Genomic DNA, 23,621 nt, shown 5'->3' on the forward strand with positions numbered 1-23,621 from the left:
TATAAAACAGTTCCTAAATCATCACCGTGGATAGAGTCTATATGCATAAGTAAATTCAAACTGTCCCATTGCAATGAAATCATTACTGTCCAACTCATTTCTTAAGTCCCAAAATTCAAATAATAAATTCTGGTACCAGCTTCCAAACATAAAGAAACCTATAACCAAAACCTTTTTGTAGTTTTTAATCTCATTTTTTTAAGTTCAAAAGTTCAAATAAATTCTAGTACTAGACTTCCACTTCCAAATATGAAGAAACCTTTTACAACCAAAACATGTTTTTTCTTTTTTTTATTAAGAGATTTTCTATTCATTTTACATATCAACCACAGATTCCCCCATCCTCCCTCCTTCCACCACCAGCCTTCCCACACAACCCACCCCCCATTCCCACCTCCTCCAAGGCAAGGTCTCCCATGGGGAGTCAGCAGAGCCTGGTACATTCCATTGAGGCAGTCCAATCTCCTCCTGCCTGCACCAAGGCTGCACAAAGTGACTCACCATAGGCCCAGGTTCCAAAAAGCCAGCTCATGCACTAGGGACAGGTCTCAGTCCCACTACTGGGGGTCCCCTAAACAGTTCACACTAAACAACTGTCTTGCTTATCCAGAGGGCCTAGTCCAGTACCATGGGGGCTCCTCAGCTATTGGCCCATAGTTCATGTGTTTCCACTAGTTTGGCTAGTTGTCTCTGTACTTTTTCCAATCATGGTCTCGATAGCTCTTGCTCATATAATCCCTCCTCTCTCTCGTGGATTGGACTCCTGGAGCTCCACCTGGGACCCGGCCGTGGATCTCTGCATCTACTTCCATCAGTCACTGAATGATGGTTCTATGATGACAGTTAGGGTATTCAGCTATCCGATCACCAGAGTAGGTCAGCTCAAGCACCCTCTCGACCATTGCCAGTAGTCTATGGTGGAGTCATCCTGTGGATTCCTGGGGACCTCCCTAGTACTCTGCTTCTCCCTATTCCCATGACAACCAAAACTTTTTGCAGTTAATAATTTTAGTTCAAACAAGTGTCTGCAACTTTTGTTCTCAGGCCAGAGACATTTTTAGTTACAGTAGCATTTTATGGCAGTTTTTCCTTCAGGGTAAGAGCTATTAGTTCCATAAGAGCTGGTTGGTGCAAAGTCCTCTCAAAAGAGACTTTCTTTAAGCCATCAAATAAAAACTGTAACGTTTTTGCTGCTAGCTCAGGTTTTTCTTTGCTGTATTGATGTTCCATGGATCTCAGCTGCAGATGCCTGGCTGTGGCTGTTGTGCTGGCTCTGGCGTCCACCATTCTTAGCAGCTTCTGGAGCTTCTGGACCTTCTGAAACTGCTCAGACTGCCAGCTTGCAGTCTGCTAGGGATGCTGTTTTCTGTGTCCCAGATTCCTTCACCATATACACTAAGCATAGACTCACATTCAACATTTACACTTTTTCACAAACTCACATTTAACATATAATTATTTATACTTCTTACAAGCTTATATTCTTAAAGAAATTCTATAGGACTACCTTAGCACATATCTAACTTAGCAAACACCTAAAGATTTCTTAGCATTTACATTATCTTCCAACAAGACAGAGAGTAATTTTCTTTGGACTTCATTTCAAACCCAAAAAAGATAATTAGAAGAAAAGATAATGAGAAGAAAAACCTTCTAAGGGGCATAATGTATTTCTAAGTGACTTAGCTCTTTGTACAATGTAGTGTTGTTGTTAAGGCTATAATCCTTGGGGTGAAGTTATTTTTTCCCAGTCATCTTTCTCAACAGGCTATCTCAGCCATTCCAGAACCAGCAGAGAATTATCCTATGGTAGATGGCTTCTTAGCTAGGGACTGTCCCTTTACCCAAATTCATAACAGCTTCCCTGTGCCATAATTCAGACAAACGTTTCTGTTATGGCAGAACTTTCAGTTTGCTCTACAAAAAAGCTTCGCTTCAGAATGAGGGCAAAATTACCATAATGAACTGCCACAAAGCTCTTAGCAAAAGTTTTGCGCAGCTATTAGGCAATATAAGGCATTTTCTCAAAGGAGCCAAAAGCCAAAAGCTGCACAGATCTGAGCTCCATTTCCTTACAGTTTTTCATAGGAGCTGACATTCAACAAACTCTCAGACAATTTTCCACCTTCTTAATTGTTTAAAAGCTGTATTTTAAGTTTACTATGAGCGTCATTTCAATTAGAAAAAAAGCAGTTTTTCCAGGCACTATCCCCATCTTTAGCAGAAAAACTACCTTTCCCAGAATGCATTTCTCTTATCAGCCCACTGTTATGAGCTACCTTTCAAACTCCATTTCCCATAGTTCTTTTCAAGTCCGGGAGTCAACTTCTGGTTTCTTTTTACCAGGCTTGCTTTCATATTGAAAAACCAAGAGTAAACAAGCTTTTTTCTTTACTATGGGAGGTTTCTTGAGTCAAAAGGTTTCTGCTCTCCCCAAGCTGGCCTTAATAGGTATTTTTCTTTCATCTGACACTGGCCCCAGATCAGAATGGAACCTGCCCATTTAACGTGCATAGAGGCAGGAATCCCTGATACTAAAACTCCCTCAGGTCTTGTTCATTTGCCCAGCCAGTCAGTGAAAAGGAACAAAAGCACTAAAAGCAAAGCTTCCCTGCAGCTCCTTCAGAGAGACTTTCCCTGATAGATCTTTATCTAGTCCTGCTTGTTTCTTCCTCCCAGACACAGAGCTTCAGATGCCTCAGGCTGTGGCTCTGTTCCTCAGCTAGCTGCTTTTGGAGATAGGAGCTTTTCTTCCTGAATCTGCCTCAAACTCTAGCAGCTTTCCCTAGGTCCTGCACCTTTAGGAGAGGAATCTGTCCCTTCTCTGTTTCTGTTTTAGGGTCTGTATGGTTTGTGTTCAGACTGTAATCAAGCTTTTGCTTTTTTATCTAGGGAGGTTTTTTTTTTGTTATCCCTAAGCTCTCATTAGGACAGGTGTATTTCACCTGACCCAGTTCCCAAGCTGGTTTGTCCGCACATGTTCAGACAGAGCTTATCAGTGGGGGAAACCAAAAGTGTTTGATACAAAGCTTTTCTCAGAAAGGTCTTTTCCCTGATAGAAAAGAGCTTTTCTCAGAGAGATTTCTTTTTGTAGCCATGGATGCTGTGTAACCCCACCTACCAACTCAGGGCTTGCAGGAAGGCTGGCAACTGTGCCATTCCCACATGCTTTGACTTTGCTTATACTATAGCAGTTTTCCCCTGGGTCCTGCACCTTTCTGCCTCGGCTCCACGCTCAAGAAAGCTGACAACTGCAGGAACCCTAGTATCCCTGGAATGCACTCACACTCAAAGGTGCTGGCTAATCGCTTCTCAGTTGTTTGGTTAGAAGTGAAGATAACAATGCTACCAGAGAGGTTTTGCATTGCTTCAGGGGATCTTTGTGCTAGGGTGATTATGAGAGACCTTTTCATTCTGATAGACGCTCACCTAGAAACAAAGGCCCTGATGTCTCAGCTGAAGCCATAGTTGAAAGTCTTGACTTTTACTGCTTCTACCATGCCAGCAGTTTCCTACCCCATTTGGCTCAGTGTGGCTCCCCACCAGCACTTTCCCACATCTATGAATAGGTTCTAGCTGCAGGGGGATTTTCTATTGGCCTGAAGAGACAGAGCTTAGAGGAGAGATTTTTGGGAACTCACTCCATGCCTCCCTCGTTGCAGGGAGGATTTTTAAATCTTCCGTTGCTTCCTTCTCACCAACAGCCCTTCCCCCAGCTCTTCACCTCTCGGGAAGCTGTCCCTGCTTTGGCTTTCTACCTGCACTTTTTTCTCTAGGCTATAACCGTAGGGAACTTCTGGCTGCTGTTTTTTTTTTTTTTTTTTTTTTTTTTTATTAATTTATTTTGCAATACAATTCAGTTCTACATATCAGCCACGGATTCCCTTGTTCTCCCCCCTCCCGTCCCCCTCACCTTCCCCCCAACCCCCCCCCCATTCCCATCTCCTCCAGGGCAAAGCCTTCCCCACAGACTGAGGTCAACCTGGTAGACTCAGTCCAGGTAGGTCTAGTCCCCTCCTCCCAGGCCGAGCCAAACAATCCTGCATAGGCCCCAGGTTTCAAACAGCCAACTCATGCAATGAGCACAAGATCTGGTCCCACTGCCTGGATGCCTCCCAAACAGATCAAGCCAATCAACTGTCTCATCCATTCAGAGGGCCTGATCCAGTGGGGACCCCTCAGCCATTGGTTCATAGTTCATGTGTTTCCATTCATTTGGCTATTTGTCCCTGTGCTTTGCCAAACACCCTAATTGTTGTGCTAGAAACCTCATCCAACTACTGAGGGATCTGGATGCAGAGATCCAAGACTAGGCCCCGGGTGGATCTCTGGGAGTCCAATTAGCGAGAATGAGGAGGGTTCATATGAGCTGGCTGCTGTTTTTTCTGGCTTGAAAGAAAGACAGAACTTAGAGAGGGTATGCCCTGTTCTAAGAGGTTTGTTGTTTGTTGTTCTAAGTTGTTTTTTTTTTTTCTTAGAGTGAATCACAGGCGATTTCCCATAATATCTCCAGGTGATTCTTATTTTTGTCCTTACAGAAAGAAAATCTGAGAGAGAAAGTTCTGAAAGACTTTTTAGATTTTTAGAGAGAGATAAAGTTTTTTCTAAGAAAGCTTTTAGTTTGAGTGAGAAACTCAAGTTTACCCAAAACTTCTGTTCTCTAAACTTCTTGACTTCATGGCCAGGAGGAAACTAATTCTGTTGGTGAGGTGTTGTACAAGTTTTCTCAGGCACTGCTGATGGAGCAGAGGATTTTTGTTTCATCTGTCCACATCTACTACAGGGGAAATCTCTTTCCTCTGCTGCTTGAACTTAGCATTTCAGCTGTCTCCAGGCCAAAAGCTTTTATTAGGAATCTTTTATCTGCCCGATAAACTCAGAGAGGATAGATTTTTTTCCCCAGTTTGTGTTCATAGCCCCAAAGTTAGAAAATTAAAGCCTTAGTTTCCCTGGCTAGTTGCCTATCTTATCCTAAGTTTTCTTTATGCTATTTTTCTAATTTTTTCCTACACTACCTCACTCTAAGTTTTTCCTACACTATATATCTATTTACTACTTTCCTTATTTTTCATAGATAGAAATTAAGAGAGAGACAGAAAGAGAGAAATCTTGATAGAGAAGATTCTACACTGCAACCTTATACTCGGACATCCTTCCAGTCTATTTTTTGTTTTTGTTTCTCTCTCTCTCTTTCTCTCTCTCTCTCTCTCTCTCTCATAAAACCCCCTGCCCCATTTAACTTTTTTCACTACAAAACTGGACCGAGCCCTCTTCTTTAAGTGGCAGGGCCTCATTACTACTTTCACCAAGCAGTCTGGATAAATATGTATATTGTTTTCTTTTTTCTTAATCCCTGTTCAAGCGCCATCTGTGGGGGGCCATCCCTCACCCCCAACATTTCCCCAGAATACTCTTGAGTAGAAGCAGCAGGAAATATTAGTTAGAAGGACAGAGGGGAGAGAAACAGATAGAAAATACAGAATAGCCTCGAGAGGGCCTGGATCCTAATCCATCGGGCCTCGACTGTCTCTGCCCTAGGGTATTTAAAGGAATGCCAAGGGATGGAGCAAAATACCTCCCCCCAGCACAGCCAAGTGCAGACCATCTCAGACACTTACACTCAGGCCGGTGGTCCAATCATCCTCTCTATGCAGACTTGCTGGGTAAAGCCACTAGGAAACCTAAAAATGGGCTCCAACACTTAGCCACCAGGGAAATGCAAATCAGACTGACTTTGAGATTCCATCTTACACCTGTCAGAATGGCTAAGATCAAAAACACAAGTGACAGCTCATGTTGGTGAGGATGCGGAGCAAAGTAAACACTCCCATTGCTGGTGAGAGTCCAAACTTGTACAGCCATTTTGGAAATCAATGTGGTGGTTTCTCAGAAAATTGGGACTCAATCTACCTCAAGACTTAGCTGTACCACTCCTGGGTGTACACCCAAAGGATGCTCCACCATACCCTAAAGACACTTGCTCAACTATTTTCATGGCAGTTTTATTCATCATAGCCCCAAACTGGAAACAACCTAGACATCCATCAGCTGAAGAATGGATAAAGAAAAATTAACACAATGGAGTACTGCACAGCTATTAAAAACAATGACATAAAGAAATTTGCTGTCAAATAGAAGGAACTAGAAAAGATCACCTTGAGTGAGGAAAACCAGACCCAGAAAGACAACATGGCAGGTACTCATTTGTAATTGAATATTAGCCATGAAGTAAAGGAGAATCATGCTACAATCCACAGACCCAGAGAAGCTAAGTAACAAGGCGGGCTCAAGTGGGGGGTGGGGCATGGGGGTGGGGTGTATGTGAATCTCATTGTGAAGGGAAAATAGAATAGACATTGCTGGTGGATGGGGGAGGGGTCTGGATGGGGGTGGGGGTGGGTGGGGATGGGAACAGGAAGCATCAGATGGGGGAGGGGGAAAGGAGAGAGTACTGGGAAAGACAGTTGGAATTGGGGGGCTGTAGTAGGATAGGCCTATAGGATCAAGGAAATTGACTCAAACCAGTTGCCAAGGCATGCACATAACACACTCCCTTATGAGCCAACCTGAAGTCTGCCTGAGGGCCTAGTAACAGGTGCTGTCAAGAGTTCCTGGTTTCTGTCAGAGTTCCTGATCACTGTCAGAGTTCCTGATCATGCTCAGCTAATGAGGGAAGACCACACAATGCCACCAGATTGTGACACAGACTGGGTGCTGGGAGGAGGATATATAAGGCCTTCCCTGTTATTGAATAAACGAGTTTGTCATTGCCCTCAATTGACTCCAGTGTGTATGCCATTGCTGCCGCACCTTCTCACCCCCCCCCCCAGGGAGTCGTTAGAATCAAGCCACAGGGGGCATCTCTGGGAAGAGCTAGAAACTTAGTGCAATGGAAACTCCCAGGAATCTATGAAGCTGACCCTACCTAAGACTCCTAGCAGTGGGGGATATGGAGCCTGAACAAGCCATCTCCTATAACCAGGCAAGACCTTCAGTGGAGGGACTGGAACACCCACCCAGCCACATAACCTGTAACCTACAATCTGCTCTGCCTACAAGATATGCTGGGGTAAAGGTGGCACAGAATTTGTAGGAGTGGCCAACCAGTGACTGGCCCAGCTTGAGATTCATACCACAAAAGGGATCCCTCCCCTGACACTGCCTGGAGGGTCAGGACCCAGAGGCTGGACACCCCAAAGACCTAGGTTAGAACCAAACAGGAATAACAAAAAAAGTCAATGAAATGATTCCTAATGATACTCTGCTATACTCATAGGCCAATCATCATCAGAGAGGCTTACCCTAGCAGCTGATGAAAACAGATGTAGAGACCCACAGCAAAACATTAGGTGGAGCTTGGAGAATCCTGCAGAAGAGGCAGGGTGTTGCAGGATATTTGTTTACACTGTGTGAAGTTATGTCATTATGATTGGTTTAATAAGGAGCTGAATGGCCAATAGTAGAAAGGAGAGAATAGGTGGGACTTCCAGGGAGAGAGAGGAACTCAGGATGAATCTAGGTGCACAGGAGATGCCAGCAAGACACTGAGGAAGGCAGACATACATTATGGAGGAAAAATAAAGAGCCACGTGGCAAAACATAGGTTAATAGAAACAGGTTAACTTGAGTTATAAGAGCTAGTCAGTAACAAGCCTAAGCTAAAGGCCAAGCTTTCATAATTAATAATAAGTCTCTGTGCCATTATTTGGGTCTGGCAGCTGAAAAGAAGTCTGACTACAAGGGAGGAAGGATTGTAGGAGCCAGAGGGGTTAAGGACATCATAAGAAAACCCACAGAATCAACTAATCTGGGCCTATAGGGTCTCATAGAGACTGAACCTACAACCAGGGAGACTGTATGGGACTGACCTAGGCACTCTGCACACATGTTACAGTTGTGTAACTCGGTCTTCTTATGGGAAATCTAACAGTGGGAGCAAGAATTGTCTCTGACTCTGTTGCCTGCTTTGGGGACCCTTTCCTCCTACTGGGCTGCCTCATCCAGCCTTAATAGGAGAGGAGGTGCCTAGTCTTTCTGCAACTTGATATGCCAGAGCTGGTTCATATCCATGGGAATCCTGCCCTTTTCTGAATAGAAATGGAGGAGGTATGGAAGGGAGTAAAGTGGCGGGGAGGGGACTGGGAGGAATGGAAATGAGGGAGGGGAAACTGTGGTTAGGCTGTAAAAAATTTTTAAAAATTGATATATTTCATAGAATTATAAAGACAAAAATATTAAAGACTTTTTAAAATTAAAAAAATAACATGGATGGGAAAGGAGTTTATGAGCCACCCCACCCCCAACTGAGGAAGGAATTTTGGACAGTTGGTGCCTTCTGGGAAATGCAGAGTCAGTTTTCTTTGGGAGTGTGGTGGGTTGATTGGACTCCCGTGGATGGCTTATCAGGAGCAGCATAACTCGAACTTGATAGGTTATTAAAAAGCAGGGCAAAGAGTTAGCAGTGGGTGGGGAGGTGGAGATGGGTCTGGGAGGAGTAGGCAGACATTTTCAAAGATTAATAAAAATACATTTAAAAATAGGAACAGGGGAAGTTAAGTTATCCTATTGGCAGGTAATAGAATCTGTACAGAGAAAACCCCAGCTTTTAAGCTTTTAGCCTTTTAAGCAGTTCAACTGAGACCCTCAGGGGTAAGGACTCAGAAGCTTTCAGTCTGAGGATTCATGAAAACTTGCACAAAGTGGAGGAAGAGATGGGAAGACCCCAATGCAAAAATACAGTCAACAACATAAAGACCAATATGGCACCATCAGAACCTAGTGGTTCTATATCAGCAAGACCTGAACATCCCAATGCAGAAGAAGCAGAAGAAATCAACCTTAAAAATAACTTTAAGAAGATGATAGAGGCCTTTAAAGAGGAAATGAAAAATTCCCTTAAAGAAATCAAGGAAGAGACAAACAAAAAATTGGAAGAATCAATAAATCCCTTAAAGAAAGCCAAGAAAATGCAATTAAACATGGTGATATTTTATTTGTATTAAAATGTTATTTGTATGTTAATAAATAAAGTTGCCCGGGGGTCAGAGCTATTAGCAAGCCATAGGAAAGCAGGGCAGTGGGTAGCGTACGCTTGTAATTCCAGCACTTGGTAGGCAGAGCTGGGTAAGTCTCTGTGTGTTCAGGGATACAGCCATTATTGGATACACATGCCTTTAATCTTAATACCAATCATGGAAAACCTGGAGGCCTATACAGACAGGCCGTGAGGAGGCAGTCATGTGGTTGGGTTTACAACCAATGAGAAGGCAGGACAGGAACTCTATATAAAAGACTTTAACACAGGGGTAGCTCTGGTTCGGAGAGGTAGGACCACCGCAGGAGGAAGGGTAAGGTTTTAGCTCTTAGCTCTGACCTCTTGGCTTTCTTCTTTGCATTGGTTCTGTGTTTATTATTTAATAAGAAGGTTGGATACATCTACAGAAGGAAACAGTTCAAGATTTGAAAACTGAAATAGAAACAATAAAGAAGACACAAACTGAGGGAATGCTGGAAATGGGAAATCTAAGTAAACGAACAGGAACTACAGATGCAAGCATAACCAACAGAATACAAGAGATGGAAGAGAGAATCTCTGGCATTGACTACATAATAGAGGAAATAGATTCATCAGTCAAAGAAAACACAAAAGCCAAAAAAATCATAACACAAAATGTCCAGGAAATTGGGACACCATGAAAACACCAAACCTAAGAATAATAGGGAAAGAAGAAGGAGAAGAATACCAACTCAAAGGCATGAAAAAATATATTCAACAAAATCACAGAAGAAAACTTCCCAACCTAAAGAAGGAAATGCCTATGAAGATACAAGAAGCTTACAGAACACCAAATAGACTGGATCAAAAAAAAAGTCCCCTCACCACATAATAATCAAACCACTAAACATAGAGAATAAAAAACATATTAAGAGCTGAAAAGGAAAAAGGCCAAGTAACATATAAAGGCAGATCCATAAGAATAACACCTGACTTCTCTGAAAGCCAGAGTCTATTATACTCAGCAAAACTCTCAATTGCCATAGACAGAGTAAACAAAACCAGATAAAACCAGATTTAAACAATACCTATCTACAAATCCAGAAAAATACCTATCTACAAATCCAGAAAGCACTAGAAGGAAAACTCCAACCTAAGGAAGTTAGATGCACCCATGAAAACACAGGCAATAGATAATCCCACATCAACAAATACCAAAGAAGGGAAACATACAACACTACCACCAAAAAAAAAAAAAAAAAAAAAAAAAAAGCCCAGGAATTAGCAGTCACTGATCATTAATATTCCTTAATATCAATAGTCTCAATTTGCCTATAAAAAGATGCAGGCTAACAGAATGGATATGAAAACAGGATCCATCCTTCTGCTGCATACAAGAAACACAACTCAATTTCAAAAACAGACACTGCCTCAGAATAAAAGACTGGGAAAAGACTTTCCAATCAAATGGACTTAAGAAGCAAGCTGATGTAGCTATCCCAATATCTAATACAACAGACTTCAAACTAAAATCAATTGAAAGGGATCAGGAAGGACATTACATATTCATCACAGGAAAAATCCATCAAAATGAAGTCTCAATTCTGAACATTTATGCCCCAAATACGAGGGCACCCATATTTGTAAAAGAAACATGACTAAAGCTTAAATCACACATCAAACCCCATACACTAGTTGTGGGAGACTTCAATACCCTACTCTCAACAATGGACAGGTCTGCCAGACAGAAAGTTAACAGAGAAATAAGGGAACTAACAGACAATATGACTCAAATGGACTTAATAGATATCTACAGCATATTCCACCATACATAAAAGAATATACCTTCTCAGCACCCCATGAAAGCTTCTCTAAAATTGACCACATGCTAGGTCACAAAGAAAATCTCAACAGATACAAAAAAAAATTGGGATAACATCCTGTATTTTATCAGACCACTGTGACTTAAAGTTAGATTTCAACAACAACAAAAATTACAGAAAGCCTACAAACTCATGGAAATTGAACAATGCCCAATTGAATCACCAATGGGTCAAGGAAGAAATAAGGAAAGAAATTAAAGATTGCCTAGAATTCAATGAAAATGACATACCCAAATTAATGGGACACTATGAAAGCAGTGCTAAGAGGAAAATTCATAGCACTAAATGCTCACATAAAGAAGGTGGAAGAATCTCACACTAGAAACTTAACAGCACACCTGAAAGCTCTAGAACAAAAAGAAGCAAACTCATCCAGGAGGAATAGATGGCAGAAAATAATCAAATTGAGGACTGAAATCAATAAAATAGAAACAAAGAGAACAATACAAAGAATCAATGAAACAAAGAGTTGGTTCTTTGTGAAAATCAACAAGATAGACAAGCCCTTATCCAAATTAACCAAAAGGCAGAGAGAGCGCATCCAAATTAACAAAATCAGAAATGAAAAGGGAGACATAACAACAGACAACAAGGAAATCCAGAGAATCATCAGGTCATACTTTAAACACCTGTACTCCACAAAATTGGAAAATCTAAAAGAAATGGACAATTTTCTGGATAGATACCACGTACCAAAGCTAAATCAAGACCAGAAAACTATATAAATAGACCAATAACCCCTAAGGAAATAGAAATGGTCATTAAAAGTCTCCCAACCAAAAAAAAAAAGCACAGGACCACATGGTTTCAGTGCAGATTCTACCAGATTTTCAAAGAAGAGCTAATACCAATACTCTTCAAATCCTTCCACACAATAGAAACAGAAGGAACATTACCAAACTCTTTTTATTAGGCTACAGTTACCCTGATACCCAAAGCACACAAAGATGCAACAAAGAAAGAATTACAGACCAAGATCATTCATGAACACTGATGCAAAAATACTCAATAAAATATTGGCAAACTGAATCCAAGAATACATCAAAAAAATTGTCCACCATGACCAAGTAGGCTTCATCCCAGTGATGCAAGGATGGTTCAACATATGAAAATCTGTCAATGTAATACACCATATAAGCAGACTGAAAGAAAAAAAAAACATGATCATCTCATTAGATGCTGAAAAAGCCTTTGACAAAATCCAACAAGTCTTCATGATAAAGGTCTTAGAGAGATCACTAATACAAGAAACATACCTAAACATAATAAAAGCAGTTTACAGCAAGCTGACAGCCAACATCAAATTAAATGGAAAGAAACTCAAAGTGATTCCACTAAAATCAGGAACAAGATGAAGTTGTCCACTCTCCCCATATTTATTCAATATAGTACTTGAAGTTCTAGCTAGAGCAATAAGACAACAAAAGGAGATCAAGGGGATACAAATTGGAAAAGAAGAAGTCAAACTTTCCCTACCTGCAAACAATATGATAGTATACATAAGTGACCCCAAAAATTCTACCAGGGAACACTTACAGCTGATAAGTTCCTTCAGTAATGTGGCAGGATACAAGATTAACTAAAAAAAATCAGTAGTCCTACTATATACAAATGATAAATGGACTGAGAAGGAAATCAAAGAAACATCATCCTTTACAATAGCCACAAATAATATAAAATGCTTTGGGGTAACTCTAACTAAGCAACTGAAAGACCTGTATGATAAGAACTTTAAGTCTCTGAAGAAATTGAAGAAGATATCAGAAAATGGAAAGATCCCCCTTGTTCATGGATAGGTAGGATTAATATAGTAAGAATGGCAATCTTATCAAAAGCAATCTACAGATTCAATGCATCCCTATCAAAATCCCAACACAATTCTTCACAGACTTGGAAAAAACAATACTCAACTTCATATGGAAAAACAAAAAACCCAGGATACCTAAAACAATCCTGTAAAACAAAGCAACTTCTGGAGGCATCATAATCCCTGACCTCAAGCTCTACTATAGAGCTATAGTAATAAAAACAGCTTGGTACTGACATAAAAACCAACATGTGGACCAATGGAATCAAACTGAAGACTCTGACATTAATCTGTACACCTATGAACACCTGATTTTTGACAAAGAAGCCAAAACTGTACAGTGGAAAAAAGAAAGCATCTTTAACAAATGGTGCTGACATAACGGATGTCAACATGTAGAAAATTGCAAATAGATCCATATCTGTCACCATGAACAAAACTCAAGTCCAAGTGGATCAATGACCTCAACATAAATCCAGTTATACTCAACCTGATATAAGAGAAAGTAGGAAGTAGTCTTGAATGCATTGGCACAGGAGATCACTTCCTAAATATAACACCAGTAGCACAGACACTGAGAGCAACAATTAATAAATGGGACCTCACCGGGCGGTAGTGGTGCACACCTTTAATCCCAGCACTTTGGAGGCAGAGCCAGGTGGATCTCTGTGAGTTTGAGGCCAGCCTGGGGTACAGAGTGAGTTCCAGGACAGGCTCCAAAGCTACATAGAGAAACCCTGTCTCCAAAAAAAACCAAAACAAAAGTAAATAAATAAATAGGACCTCTTAAACCTGAGAAACTTTTGTAGGGCAAAGGACACGGTCAATAAGACAAAATGATAGCCTACAGAATGGGAAAAGATCTTCACCAACCCCACATGAGACAGAGGGCTGATCTCCAAAATATATAAGGAATTCAAGAAACTAGACATCAAAATACTGAACAATCCAATTTAAAAAATGGGCTACAGAGCTTAACAGAGAATTCTCAACAGAAGAATCTCAAATGGCTGAGATACATTTAAAGAAATTCTCAACATCCTTAGTTATCAGGGAAATGCAAATCAAAACAACTCTGAGATACCATCTTACACCTGTCAGAATGGCTACAATCAAAAACACGGAAGACAGCTTATGTTGGAGAGGATGTGGAGCAAGGGGAACACTCCTCCACTGTTGGTGGGAATGCAAACTTGTACAGCCACTTTGGAAATCACTATGGCTGTTTCTCAGAAAATTGGGAATCAATCTACCTCAAGACTCAGCTATACCACTCTTGGGCATATATCCAAGGAATGCCCAATTACACCACAAGGACACTGAACTATGTTCATATCAGCATTATTTGTAATAGCCAGAACCTGGAAACAACCTAGATGCCCTCAACTGAAGAATAAAAAAAATGTGGTACATATACACAATGGAGTATTTATTAGTCAGCAGTAAAAAACAATGATATCATGAAATTTGCAGGCAAATGGATGGAACTAGAAAATATCATCCTGAGTGAGGTAACCCAGACTCAGAAGGACAAACATGGTATGTACTCACTCATAAGTGGATACTAGATGTAAAGCAAAGGATAACCAGACTACAACCCACAGCTCCAGAGAAGCTAGCTAACAAGGGGGACCCTAAGAGGGATACATAGATAGCCCAGTGAAGGAGAAATAGATGAGATCTACATGAGCAAACTGTGGTTGAGAGGGTAACAGAGAGCAAGAAATGGGGGATGAGAACATAAGGGAATGGGAGGTTCGAGTTGGAACAGAGACAGAGAGGGAGAGCAAGGAAAGAGATACCATGATAAATGAAGGCATCATAGGAATAGGGAGAAACAGGGTGCTAGGGAAGTTCCCAGGAATCCACAAGGATGACCCCACCTTAGACTATTAGCCAGTCAAGAGAGTGCCTTAACTGGCCTACTCCAGTAATCAGATTAGTGAATATCCTAACTGTCATCATAGAGCCTTCATCCAGTTACTGATGGAAGCAGATGCAGAGAGCCATGGCCAGGCAACAGGCTGAGCTCCAGGGAGTCCAATCGATGAGAGAGAAAGGAGGGATTCTATGAGCAAGGGACATTGAGATCATGATGGGAAAATGTACAGAGATGGCCAGCCACACTAGTGGAAACCCATGAATTGTGGACCAATAGCTGTGGAGCCCCCATGGGACTGGACTAGGCCCTCTGGATAGGTGAGACAGTTGTTTAGCTCGAACTGTTTGGGGCAGTGGGATTGGGATCCATCCCTGGTGCATGAGTGGGCTTTTTGGAGCCTAGTTCCTATGGTGAACCTTGGACCTGTGCAACTGAATGTACCAGGCTCTGCTGACTCCTCATGGGAGACCCTGCCTTGGAGGAGGTGGGAATGGGGAATGGGAAGGGGAGGGAAGGCTAGGGGCAGGAGGAGAGGGGGATCTGTGGTTGGTATGTAAAATGAATAGAATTTATTTATTATAATAGTTTAATATAAAAAAAAGAAAAACCCAAAGCTTTATCAAAAGCCTGTTAGAACTGACAAATGAATTCAGTAAAGATTCAGGGCACATTATTAACATACAAAATCCAGTAGCTTTTCTATGTGTGAAGAATGAATATTTTGGAAAGAAATCTCATTGACAACAGTTTCATAAAAAATAAACAACCAATGAAATAAAAAGTGTGCCAAAGAAATTTTGAAACATTTGGACTACCCACCTTCATGAATTATAAAAACATAAAAAATGTCTACATCACCCAAATTAATATATTTTAGTGTGGTCCCCTTCACAATGTCAATGATACTATTCACTTTAAGCCATAGACATCAGCAATGACTTTCTGAAAAAGACTCCACTAGCATAGGAAATAATTCCAGGAATTGACAAATAGGATTACATGAAATTTAAAAACTCATGCAGAATGAAGGAAACAATTAGGAGTGTAGAAAGACAGCCTACAAACTGCCAATTTACATATCAGACAGGGGACTAATATCTACCATCTACATATAATTCCCAAAACCAAACACTGTAAAACTCCCCAATCAATCAATGAGCTAATGACAGTCTAAAGGAAGAAACACAAACAACCAATACGTATTTGAAAATCATTCAACATCTTTAGTTGTCAGGGAAATATAAAATAAAACTACATTGAAGAGTTAAGCGTGGTGGCATATACCTTTAATACAAGCACCAAGAGGCAGAGGCAAGTGAATCTTTGTGGATTCCAGGCCAGCAAGGGCTGCACAGTGAGACTCTGTCTCTAAATAAATAAATAATAAAGACCCAAAACAAACTGTGTAGATGTAACCAACTGTCTTATTAAATAAGAAACACAGAGCCGATTCAGAGAAGAAAGCCAAGAGGTCAGAACTAAGAGCCTTACCCTTCCTGCTTCAGTCAAGAGAGCTCTCCGAAGAGGGGGCTACTTCCTGTCTGTTCGTCTTTATATAGACTGTCTGTTCTGCCTTCTTATTGGTTGTAAACCCAAACACATGACTGCTTCGTCACTGCCTGTATGTACAGCCCTCCAGGTCCTCTATGGTATTGAGATTAAAGGCGTCTGTCTCCAATGTTGGCTGTATCCTTGAACACACAGAGATCTATCTAGTTCTGTCTACCAAGTGCTGGGATTAAAGGCGTGCACCACCACCACCACGTTCTTGATATGGCTCTAATAGCTCTGACCCCCAGGCAACTTTATTTATTAATATACAATTAAAATCACATTTCAGTACAAATAAAATACCACCATAAAACTGCCACACTGAATGTGCGTGTTGTGGTACACACCTCTACTCCCAGCATTCTGGAGGATTAAGAGGTCAAGGCCAGCCTGAGCTAATAGCAAATTCAAGGCCAGCCTAGACTACATGAGACACTGCCCCAAAAACAAACTAACTACATCGACATGCCATCTCACCCCAGTCAGTGGGCAGCCATCAGGAAGGCAAACAATAAACGATGGCAAAGATTTAGAGAAAGAGGGAGCCTGGTGCATTGCTGGTGGGGATGTCCACTGATGCAGCCACCTCAGAAGTGAGTAGGGATGGCTCTCATAAAGCCAAAAGCAGAGCTACAGTGCCATCCAGCAACACCACTCCTGGGCACACACCCAAAGATTCTAAGTCTACAAACAGCATACCACAAAGATACCACATCCATAGTTAGAGTCACACTGGTTGCCTCACCCAGTCTTAATAGGATAGGAGGTGCCTAGTCTTACTGTAACTTAATATACCATAGCTAGCTGATATACATGGGAGGCCTGCCTTTTTATGAAGAGAAAGAAGGAGGAGTGAATGGGGGAAGTTGGGGAAGGGACTGGGAGGAGAGGAGGATCAGGAGGAAACTGTGATAGGTCTGAAAATTAATTAATTAACTAATTAGTATTTAAAAAAGAAAAAGAAAGCAGTAAAAGAAATATTGCTTGAATTCTCTCACATACTGTTACTAAAACTTCTTCTCTGGGGAAGACATAAATAACATCTACTCCCCCTCCTAAGATCTACAAAATAAGATCCAATTTGATTCCATCAAAGTTCACCCAGGAGAACCAATGAATTTATTAGACAGAGCAATGGATGAGGGGTTCCAGGCAGGTGCATAGTTGGCCTTAAAGCAGCCACACTGGAAGGTTTGCACCCAGCAGGGATGATGGCTTCCCTGTGCCTGTGTAGGTGGAACTCCCTCCCTTCATCCTCCCCCACGAAAAATGGGAAATTAAGGCACAGTTGCATAACACTCTGCTAGAAAGCTAGATACTCAGGTAAGGGTCTCATGATCCTTCTCAGCCATTCAGTGCGGCTAGCTTTTAGCGTTAACTCAATACAGGTTAGAGTCATAAAAGAGGGTACCTCTACTGAGAAAATGCTCCCACCAGACTGGCCTGTGGACAAGCCTGTGGTTCATTTTCTTGATCGATAATTGATGTGGGATGGGCCAGGTCACTGTGGGCAGTTCCACCCCTCGGCAGGTAGTCCTGGTTGCTACAAGGAAGCAGGCTGAGCAAGCCACAAAGAGCGAGCCAATAAGTAGCATCCCCCATGGCTTCTGCTTCAGTTCCTGCCTCCAGGTTCCTGCCCTGAGTTCCTTTGGTGATAGGCTGTGATGTAGAACCATAAGCTTGAAATAAACCCTTCCCTCCCAAGTTAGTCATGGTGTTTTCTAACAGCAATAGCTTAGACACCTTCCATCAGAAGGAAGATGAACAGGCAAAGACCCAGCTGGGATGATTGGGAGCAGCCCAGGCAGAGACCTGTAGATAGTGGCAGTTTGGCTCAGAGGATAGTCCTGTATCACACATGCAGAATCTAGGTAGGTGTATCTATGTGTGTAGGTTATGAAATAGAAAGTGGAGATTGTGAAAGGAGAGGAAGAAGTCCATAGCAAGGCAGAAAGTCGTTGCATATATGGGAAATGAAAGAAGGAAAGCCTGAATGGAGAGAAGCAGAGAACCATAGTAGTTTATCACAGCAATAGAAAAGTCACTAATGCAGCACCCCAGCTATGCCTGTAAACATAAAGAAAAACAAGAATTTACAAATGCAGCTGAAAAGGGAGCGTTCATACATTGTTGGTAGGAATACATTTTACTATTAGGATTATGGAGAACAGGATAGCTATTCCTCAAAAAGCTGAAACTAGAATCATCATATGACCCAGCTAATCCACTTCTGAGTATATATCCAGTGGACATGAAAGCAGCGAGTGTGGTTGGCTAATCTTGGTTGCCAACTGACATACCTGGGAGGAGGAGCCTCAGCTGGGGAACTGCCTCCATCAACTGATGAATGGGCATGTCTGTGCGGCATTTTCGTGATTCATGATTGATGTGGGAGGGCCAGTGTGGGTGGGGCTGCGCCTAGGCAGGTGGGCCTGAGTTGTATAGGAGAACAGGCTGAGCAAGCCATGGAAAGCTAACCAGTAAGCAGCATTCCTCCATGGCCTGTTTCGGCTACTGCCTCTGCATTCCTGCCTTGGTTTTCCTTGATGATGGACTAAAACCTGTAAGCCAAAACAACCCCTTCCTCCAACAAGTGTTTTAGAATGTCAACAGAAAGTAAATGAGACAGCATACAAAATATTTCCCCACATGTCCATGCTTCATTCAGGAGTATTCATAAAATCTAAGCTGTACAGTTAGTCTAGATGTCAATAGAAAAATGCATAAAGAAATGTGCTATATTTAATAGTGGAATGTTATTCAGTTATAAAGAAGAATGAAAGAAATCTAGGCATGTAGCATAGTGCCAGAATGCATGCCTAACCTAAGCTTGATGTCCAGTAGCGTAAGAAGAAAAAATGCCAAGAAAATGATGCCATCATTTGCAGCAAAATGGATGAGTGGGTGGATATTAAGTGAGATAAGCCCAACAGAAATATGAGTGCTGCATGTCCTCACTTGTGTGAAGCTAAACCTGACCACCTGCACATAGAGTAGGGATTACTAGAGATTGGGAAGGGTTTGTGAGGGGATGGGCAAGGGTGGCACCCTGTTAATATGTAGGATGGAATGTGCTAATAAAAATGAACAATCAATATGGCCATAACAACCAACACTTCCCGTTTCACAGTATGTAATTCCAGAGGTAAATAACTTCCCTTTGTACTCAGAAACTTGTTCCCAAACCATCCTGTCCCATACCTACCTATTCAGAACCATGGGAACTTGTCCTAGTTTGGGATTTCTATTAATCCTTCTCATGCATAGCCTGAGTTTTGTTGGTCTCTCTGCAGGATGCTGATGGCTCAGAGAGAAAGAGCCACATCGTAGCTGGTAGATATCACTTTTGTCAAGGCAGATAGATGTTGCTTCCAACTCTCCAGTGTCAGATGCTGTAACACAAGCCTCAAGGCTGACGCTTGAAACTGATGTGGAATAAGGTAGATCTATATTTTATAGCTTCAATGAGAAACTTCTTTTACACATCATAAAGTGTAAAATGATTTAAATTTATTTTAAAAATACACTGTAACAAGAGTTCATAAGTTCTGTGCGCCAGCCTGAATGTTAACCATTGAGAAATAGATGCCTTTCTGTGCCAGCAGCTGCTGGTGGGTGCCATGCTCCTTGACCTTGCCGTTCTGAATCACCACGATCAAGTCTGCGTTCTGGATGGTGGACAGGCGGTGCGCGATCACAATGCAGGTGCGGCCCTCCCTGGCTTTGTCCAGGGCTTCCTGCACAACCTGTTGAAAGGTCAAGAGAGCTTTGTACTGACAGCTGCAGCAACAAGTGTGAATATCCTATGACAGTTAACATTTTACCATCCTGCTAACATCAATGGTCATAATCCTTTTTCTAATCTCTTTGAACTTGGCTTTATGCATGTGTATTTTATAGAACTGCCATTGTAATCTACATTGTTGTGTTTGACCTTGTAATTATAATAGAAACGGACTTTCACGATACAAATGACCCTTGCAATTATTTCTGACTAACTGCCATATCAATTTATTTGGCTTTTTTTTTTGGCCGTTTTCAGTTTTTCATTATAGCTAATATACCAAAATTATGATTTTTACAGCCTTTTCTTTTTGGAATGCTTGTTTTATGTTTAGGAAATCGTTGTACATTTTTAGAAAAATTGGAATTATAAATCTATTACTTTAAAACAAGCACATCTAAATCTAGTGTTCGCTTTCCCGTGTCTGCTTTTCTCATCCCTCCTTTCACCAGGTTCGTAGGACAGGTGGAGGCAGACCTTTTCACTCTCAGTATCCAGAGCCGACGTGGCTTCATCCAGCAGCAGGACCCGTGGCTGTCTGATGAGGGCTCGAGCGATTGCTATCCTCTGTTTCTGGCCTCCTGAGAGCTGAGTCCCCTTGTCTCCGACTCTCGTTCTGTATTTCTGCAAGTTTATCATCAATAAAGGTAATACAGTTCTAAGCCAGTTCTTTATACAAGGAAAAAATTAAAGTCAGTGGACATTTCTATAGTCAGATGTCTGTGTTTTAACAATGCATTTTCAGCTCCAGAGAATGTTTGCCTTCAAAACTGAACTAGAACACAGTGTCTTTAGTGGTCTTTAATGGTATTCTGTCACAAGAATTTGAGGTATTTCAAATTCCTGCCATTCACATTAGTACCATTTTATCTGATTTCAGTGGAATCACAGCTTAGACTTATAAAGTCTTAGTCTTACACAGCTTAGACTTTGTTTTTTATTTGCAATTTGAAGTAACCAGACAACCCATGTAGAAACTAGTTTATTCTCTTTTAATAGCTTGATAATATCTACTTAAATGTTTATTAAGTATTATATTACACAATACAAAAGAGAAGAGAGATCGGGCGGTGGTGGCGCACGCCTTTAATCCCAGCACTCGGGAGGCAGAGCCAGGCGGATCTCTGTGAGTTCGAGGCCAGCCTGGTCTACAGCGCGAGATCCAGGAAAGGCGCAAAGCTACACAGAGAAACCCTGTCTCGAAAAAACCAAAAAAAAAAAAAAAAAAAAAAAAAAAAAAAAAAAAAAAAAGAGAAGAGAGGAATGGGAGATCAGAGGGAAGGAAGATTTTCTTTTTTAAAAAGAGGAGATAAATAAAGAAGGGAAATATTTGCATACAGTAGGAGGCTGGCTTTAGGGAAGCTCTCAGGCTGGGGAGAGCGCATGGTGACAGGTACATATTTAGTTGGCATCTTTGCAAAGCTCAGGGTGATGCACACCATGCAAATTCATCTCCCAAGATCCAGTGTCAAAACCAGGTTAGAAGGTGAAGGTTGAGAGTTCCCTATCTACAGTCACCACTACTGGATTGAGGTCAGGGTCTGGGCACCAAAGGTTGCTAAGAAAGTCATCACAGAGTCTTAAAGTTGTTTGTGTGACTCACTTCTAATTCCCAGCAGCATAGAATGGAAAGATTAAGTTCTTTTGCAGTTGGCTTGAGTTCTGGATGAATTCATAACGAATTGCATCTACCATCACCCTAATGGAAGTTATCTTGCCACAATTCTATATGGTGCAAACAATATGCAACCAGAACAGACCACACCCTGAAGGTAAGATGTAAAAGTCTCCAAAGCTGGAAAACATCTTCCAGACAGGGATGCACAGACTTGACATCAGAAGCAAGATGCATGAACGGAAAATAAACTCAATCTCACTACAATTAAAAATCATGTTCTGTAGAGGAGGTGCTTAGTCTCTCTACAACTTGATATACCATGGCTGGCTGATATCCATAGGAGGCCCACCTGTATCTGAAGAAAAACAGTGGAGGAGAAGTGGATGGAGCTGGGGGGAGTGGGAGAGGAGGGGACAAAAATTCTGTTCTGTAAAGTATCTGTTTAAAATAATAGAAAACCAAATTATAGGCTGAGAAAAATATTTATAAAACACATATCTAAAAGTAATTAGAATAAATAAAAGACTCAAAGCTCAACAGTAAAAAAAATAGAAATTTGTAAAAAAAAAATAGAGACATTTTACCAAAGAGGTGTTATAGCTACAGATATGTATTAAATGACAGGAAACCTCACTGTTCCTTTAGTAAACACATATGAGGACTACCATGATGTCTTACATTCCTCTCAAAATGTTGCAAATAAAAATCTCGTGGCCCCTCACCAGCTGTAGCACATGGGAGAATGGGCATAGTACCTCACCTGGGAAGCACATAAGAGCTGACCCTGTAAGTGGGGGCACAGGTGAGCCAGGTCTGTGGGCCTGAGAGCAGGAGAGCAACCCCTTCCCCCTCCCTTGTATGCCATGGGATGGCAAAGGTAAGGGAAATATGCGCCCCCTGCCCCTTGCAACCTGCCACAGATGGGACAGCCAATCTGGGGTGGGGTGTGTGTGTGAAAACAGAAAAGCTGGCTCTGCCCCTCACCAGAGCAGCAATCTGGAGAGCAGGCTCTGTACCTCACCTGGGCAACACAGTAGAGCTGGCCCTGGTGGTGTGAGTGCAGGTGAACTGGACCCACAGGTGTGAGAGCAGGAGATCTGGCCCGGCTCCTTGCTGTCTACTGCATTGGGTGAGCTAGCTGAGGCAGTGCTGAAGAGCTCACTCAGGTAGTGACAAGGAGGGAAAGCTGGCAGGCTGACCAACCCAGCTACCACCCAGGCCCAGAACCAGAACTATGAGGTAGCCCACCCCAACATCCATCTCATCTATGAATTGCTAGAGTATGTGAAGGGGCCAGATCTCCAGATTCAAAGCTACAGGATCTCCATGACACAAGGCAACAACAGGATATCCAAGAGGAGTCCCACTGAGGGCCCAGTATCAAGGGTGTAGCAGAAGCCAGAGGCCTCAAACCAGACCAATGACTCATTGCAATGAACACTTAAAGATGTATGGATTAAGGGGTATACTATGTGACTCACTGGGCCATACTACAACTTCCATGCTGAGACTTTTTAAATTTGTTTTTGTTTTTACTTTTAAATTTTGTGGAGTTCTTTTTTCGGGGGGAGGCTACAAGTGCAGAGGGTGGAAGTGAGGGGACTGGGAGATGAGTGGGATCGGGATGCATGATGTGAAATCCACATAGAATCTATACAAACTTAAAAAAAAATCTCATAGCCATACTAAATGCTGGCAAGTCTTTAGAATCTGCATCCCTCACATCACTGGGAGGGCTGTAAATGGTAGTTACAGGAAACCGCTTTGTGTGTTGTTTTGTAAGCCAAACATGCAATTATATGTATTAATAATTGTACTGCTGGGTATTTATTCCAGAAATATTAGAACCTAGGTTCATATAAGACATCAATACTCTGGAATTTATAAGCTCACATTTAGATTAACTGTGGTAAGCTTCTTCAGGAGAAAGGTAAACCTGCTATTCAGCCATGCATGAAATGCCACTTAGCAAACAAAAGGGAGTGGCTGATAAATGCTTCAGATAGGTGCTGAGTGAGAACCTGGCCCCAAAAGTTGACACTCTGTGTGTATATAATATCCCTACAATGAAAAGAGATGTAAACTGAGAACAGATTAATAT

At 41.7% G+C, this 23,621-nt stretch overlaps 2 protein-coding genes across 5 annotated transcripts in view; one reads left to right on the top strand and one right to left on the bottom strand.

Moving 5' to 3' along the window:
* Positions 1-23,621, top strand: part of Crot (carnitine O-octanoyltransferase) — an 86,974-nt gene that overhangs the window by 51,674 nt on the left and 11,679 nt on the right. For both annotated transcript variants that reach the window (XR_008214679.1, XR_008214680.1), the window contains exons 18-20: positions 19,412-19,558; positions 19,724-19,823; positions 20,355-20,549. The gene's annotated coding sequence lies outside the window, so the exon portion shown is untranslated. The remainder of the gene's footprint in view (positions 1-19,411; positions 19,559-19,723; positions 19,824-20,354; positions 20,550-23,621) is intronic.
* Positions 19,607-23,621, bottom strand: part of LOC128100136 (phosphatidylcholine translocator ABCB4) — a 74,200-nt gene continuing 70,185 nt past the window's right edge. For all 3 annotated transcript variants that reach the window (XM_052722263.1, XM_052722260.1, XM_052722261.1), the window contains 2 exons: positions 20,380-20,526; positions 19,607-19,864 (listed from right to left, as the gene is read on the bottom strand). In XM_052722263.1, the coding sequence (XP_052578223.1) occupies positions 19,658-19,864; positions 20,380-20,526 (354 nt within the window). In that variant the 3' untranslated portion in view covers positions 19,607-19,657. The remainder of the gene's footprint in view (positions 19,865-20,379; positions 20,527-23,621) is intronic.

This window comes from Peromyscus californicus, unplaced genomic scaffold, assembly GCF_007827085.1.
Source record: "Peromyscus californicus insignis strain IS unplaced genomic scaffold, ASM782708v3 Scaffold_6__1_contigs__length_162567912, whole genome shotgun sequence".
NCBI lineage: Eukaryota > Metazoa > Chordata > Mammalia > Rodentia > Cricetidae > Peromyscus > Peromyscus californicus.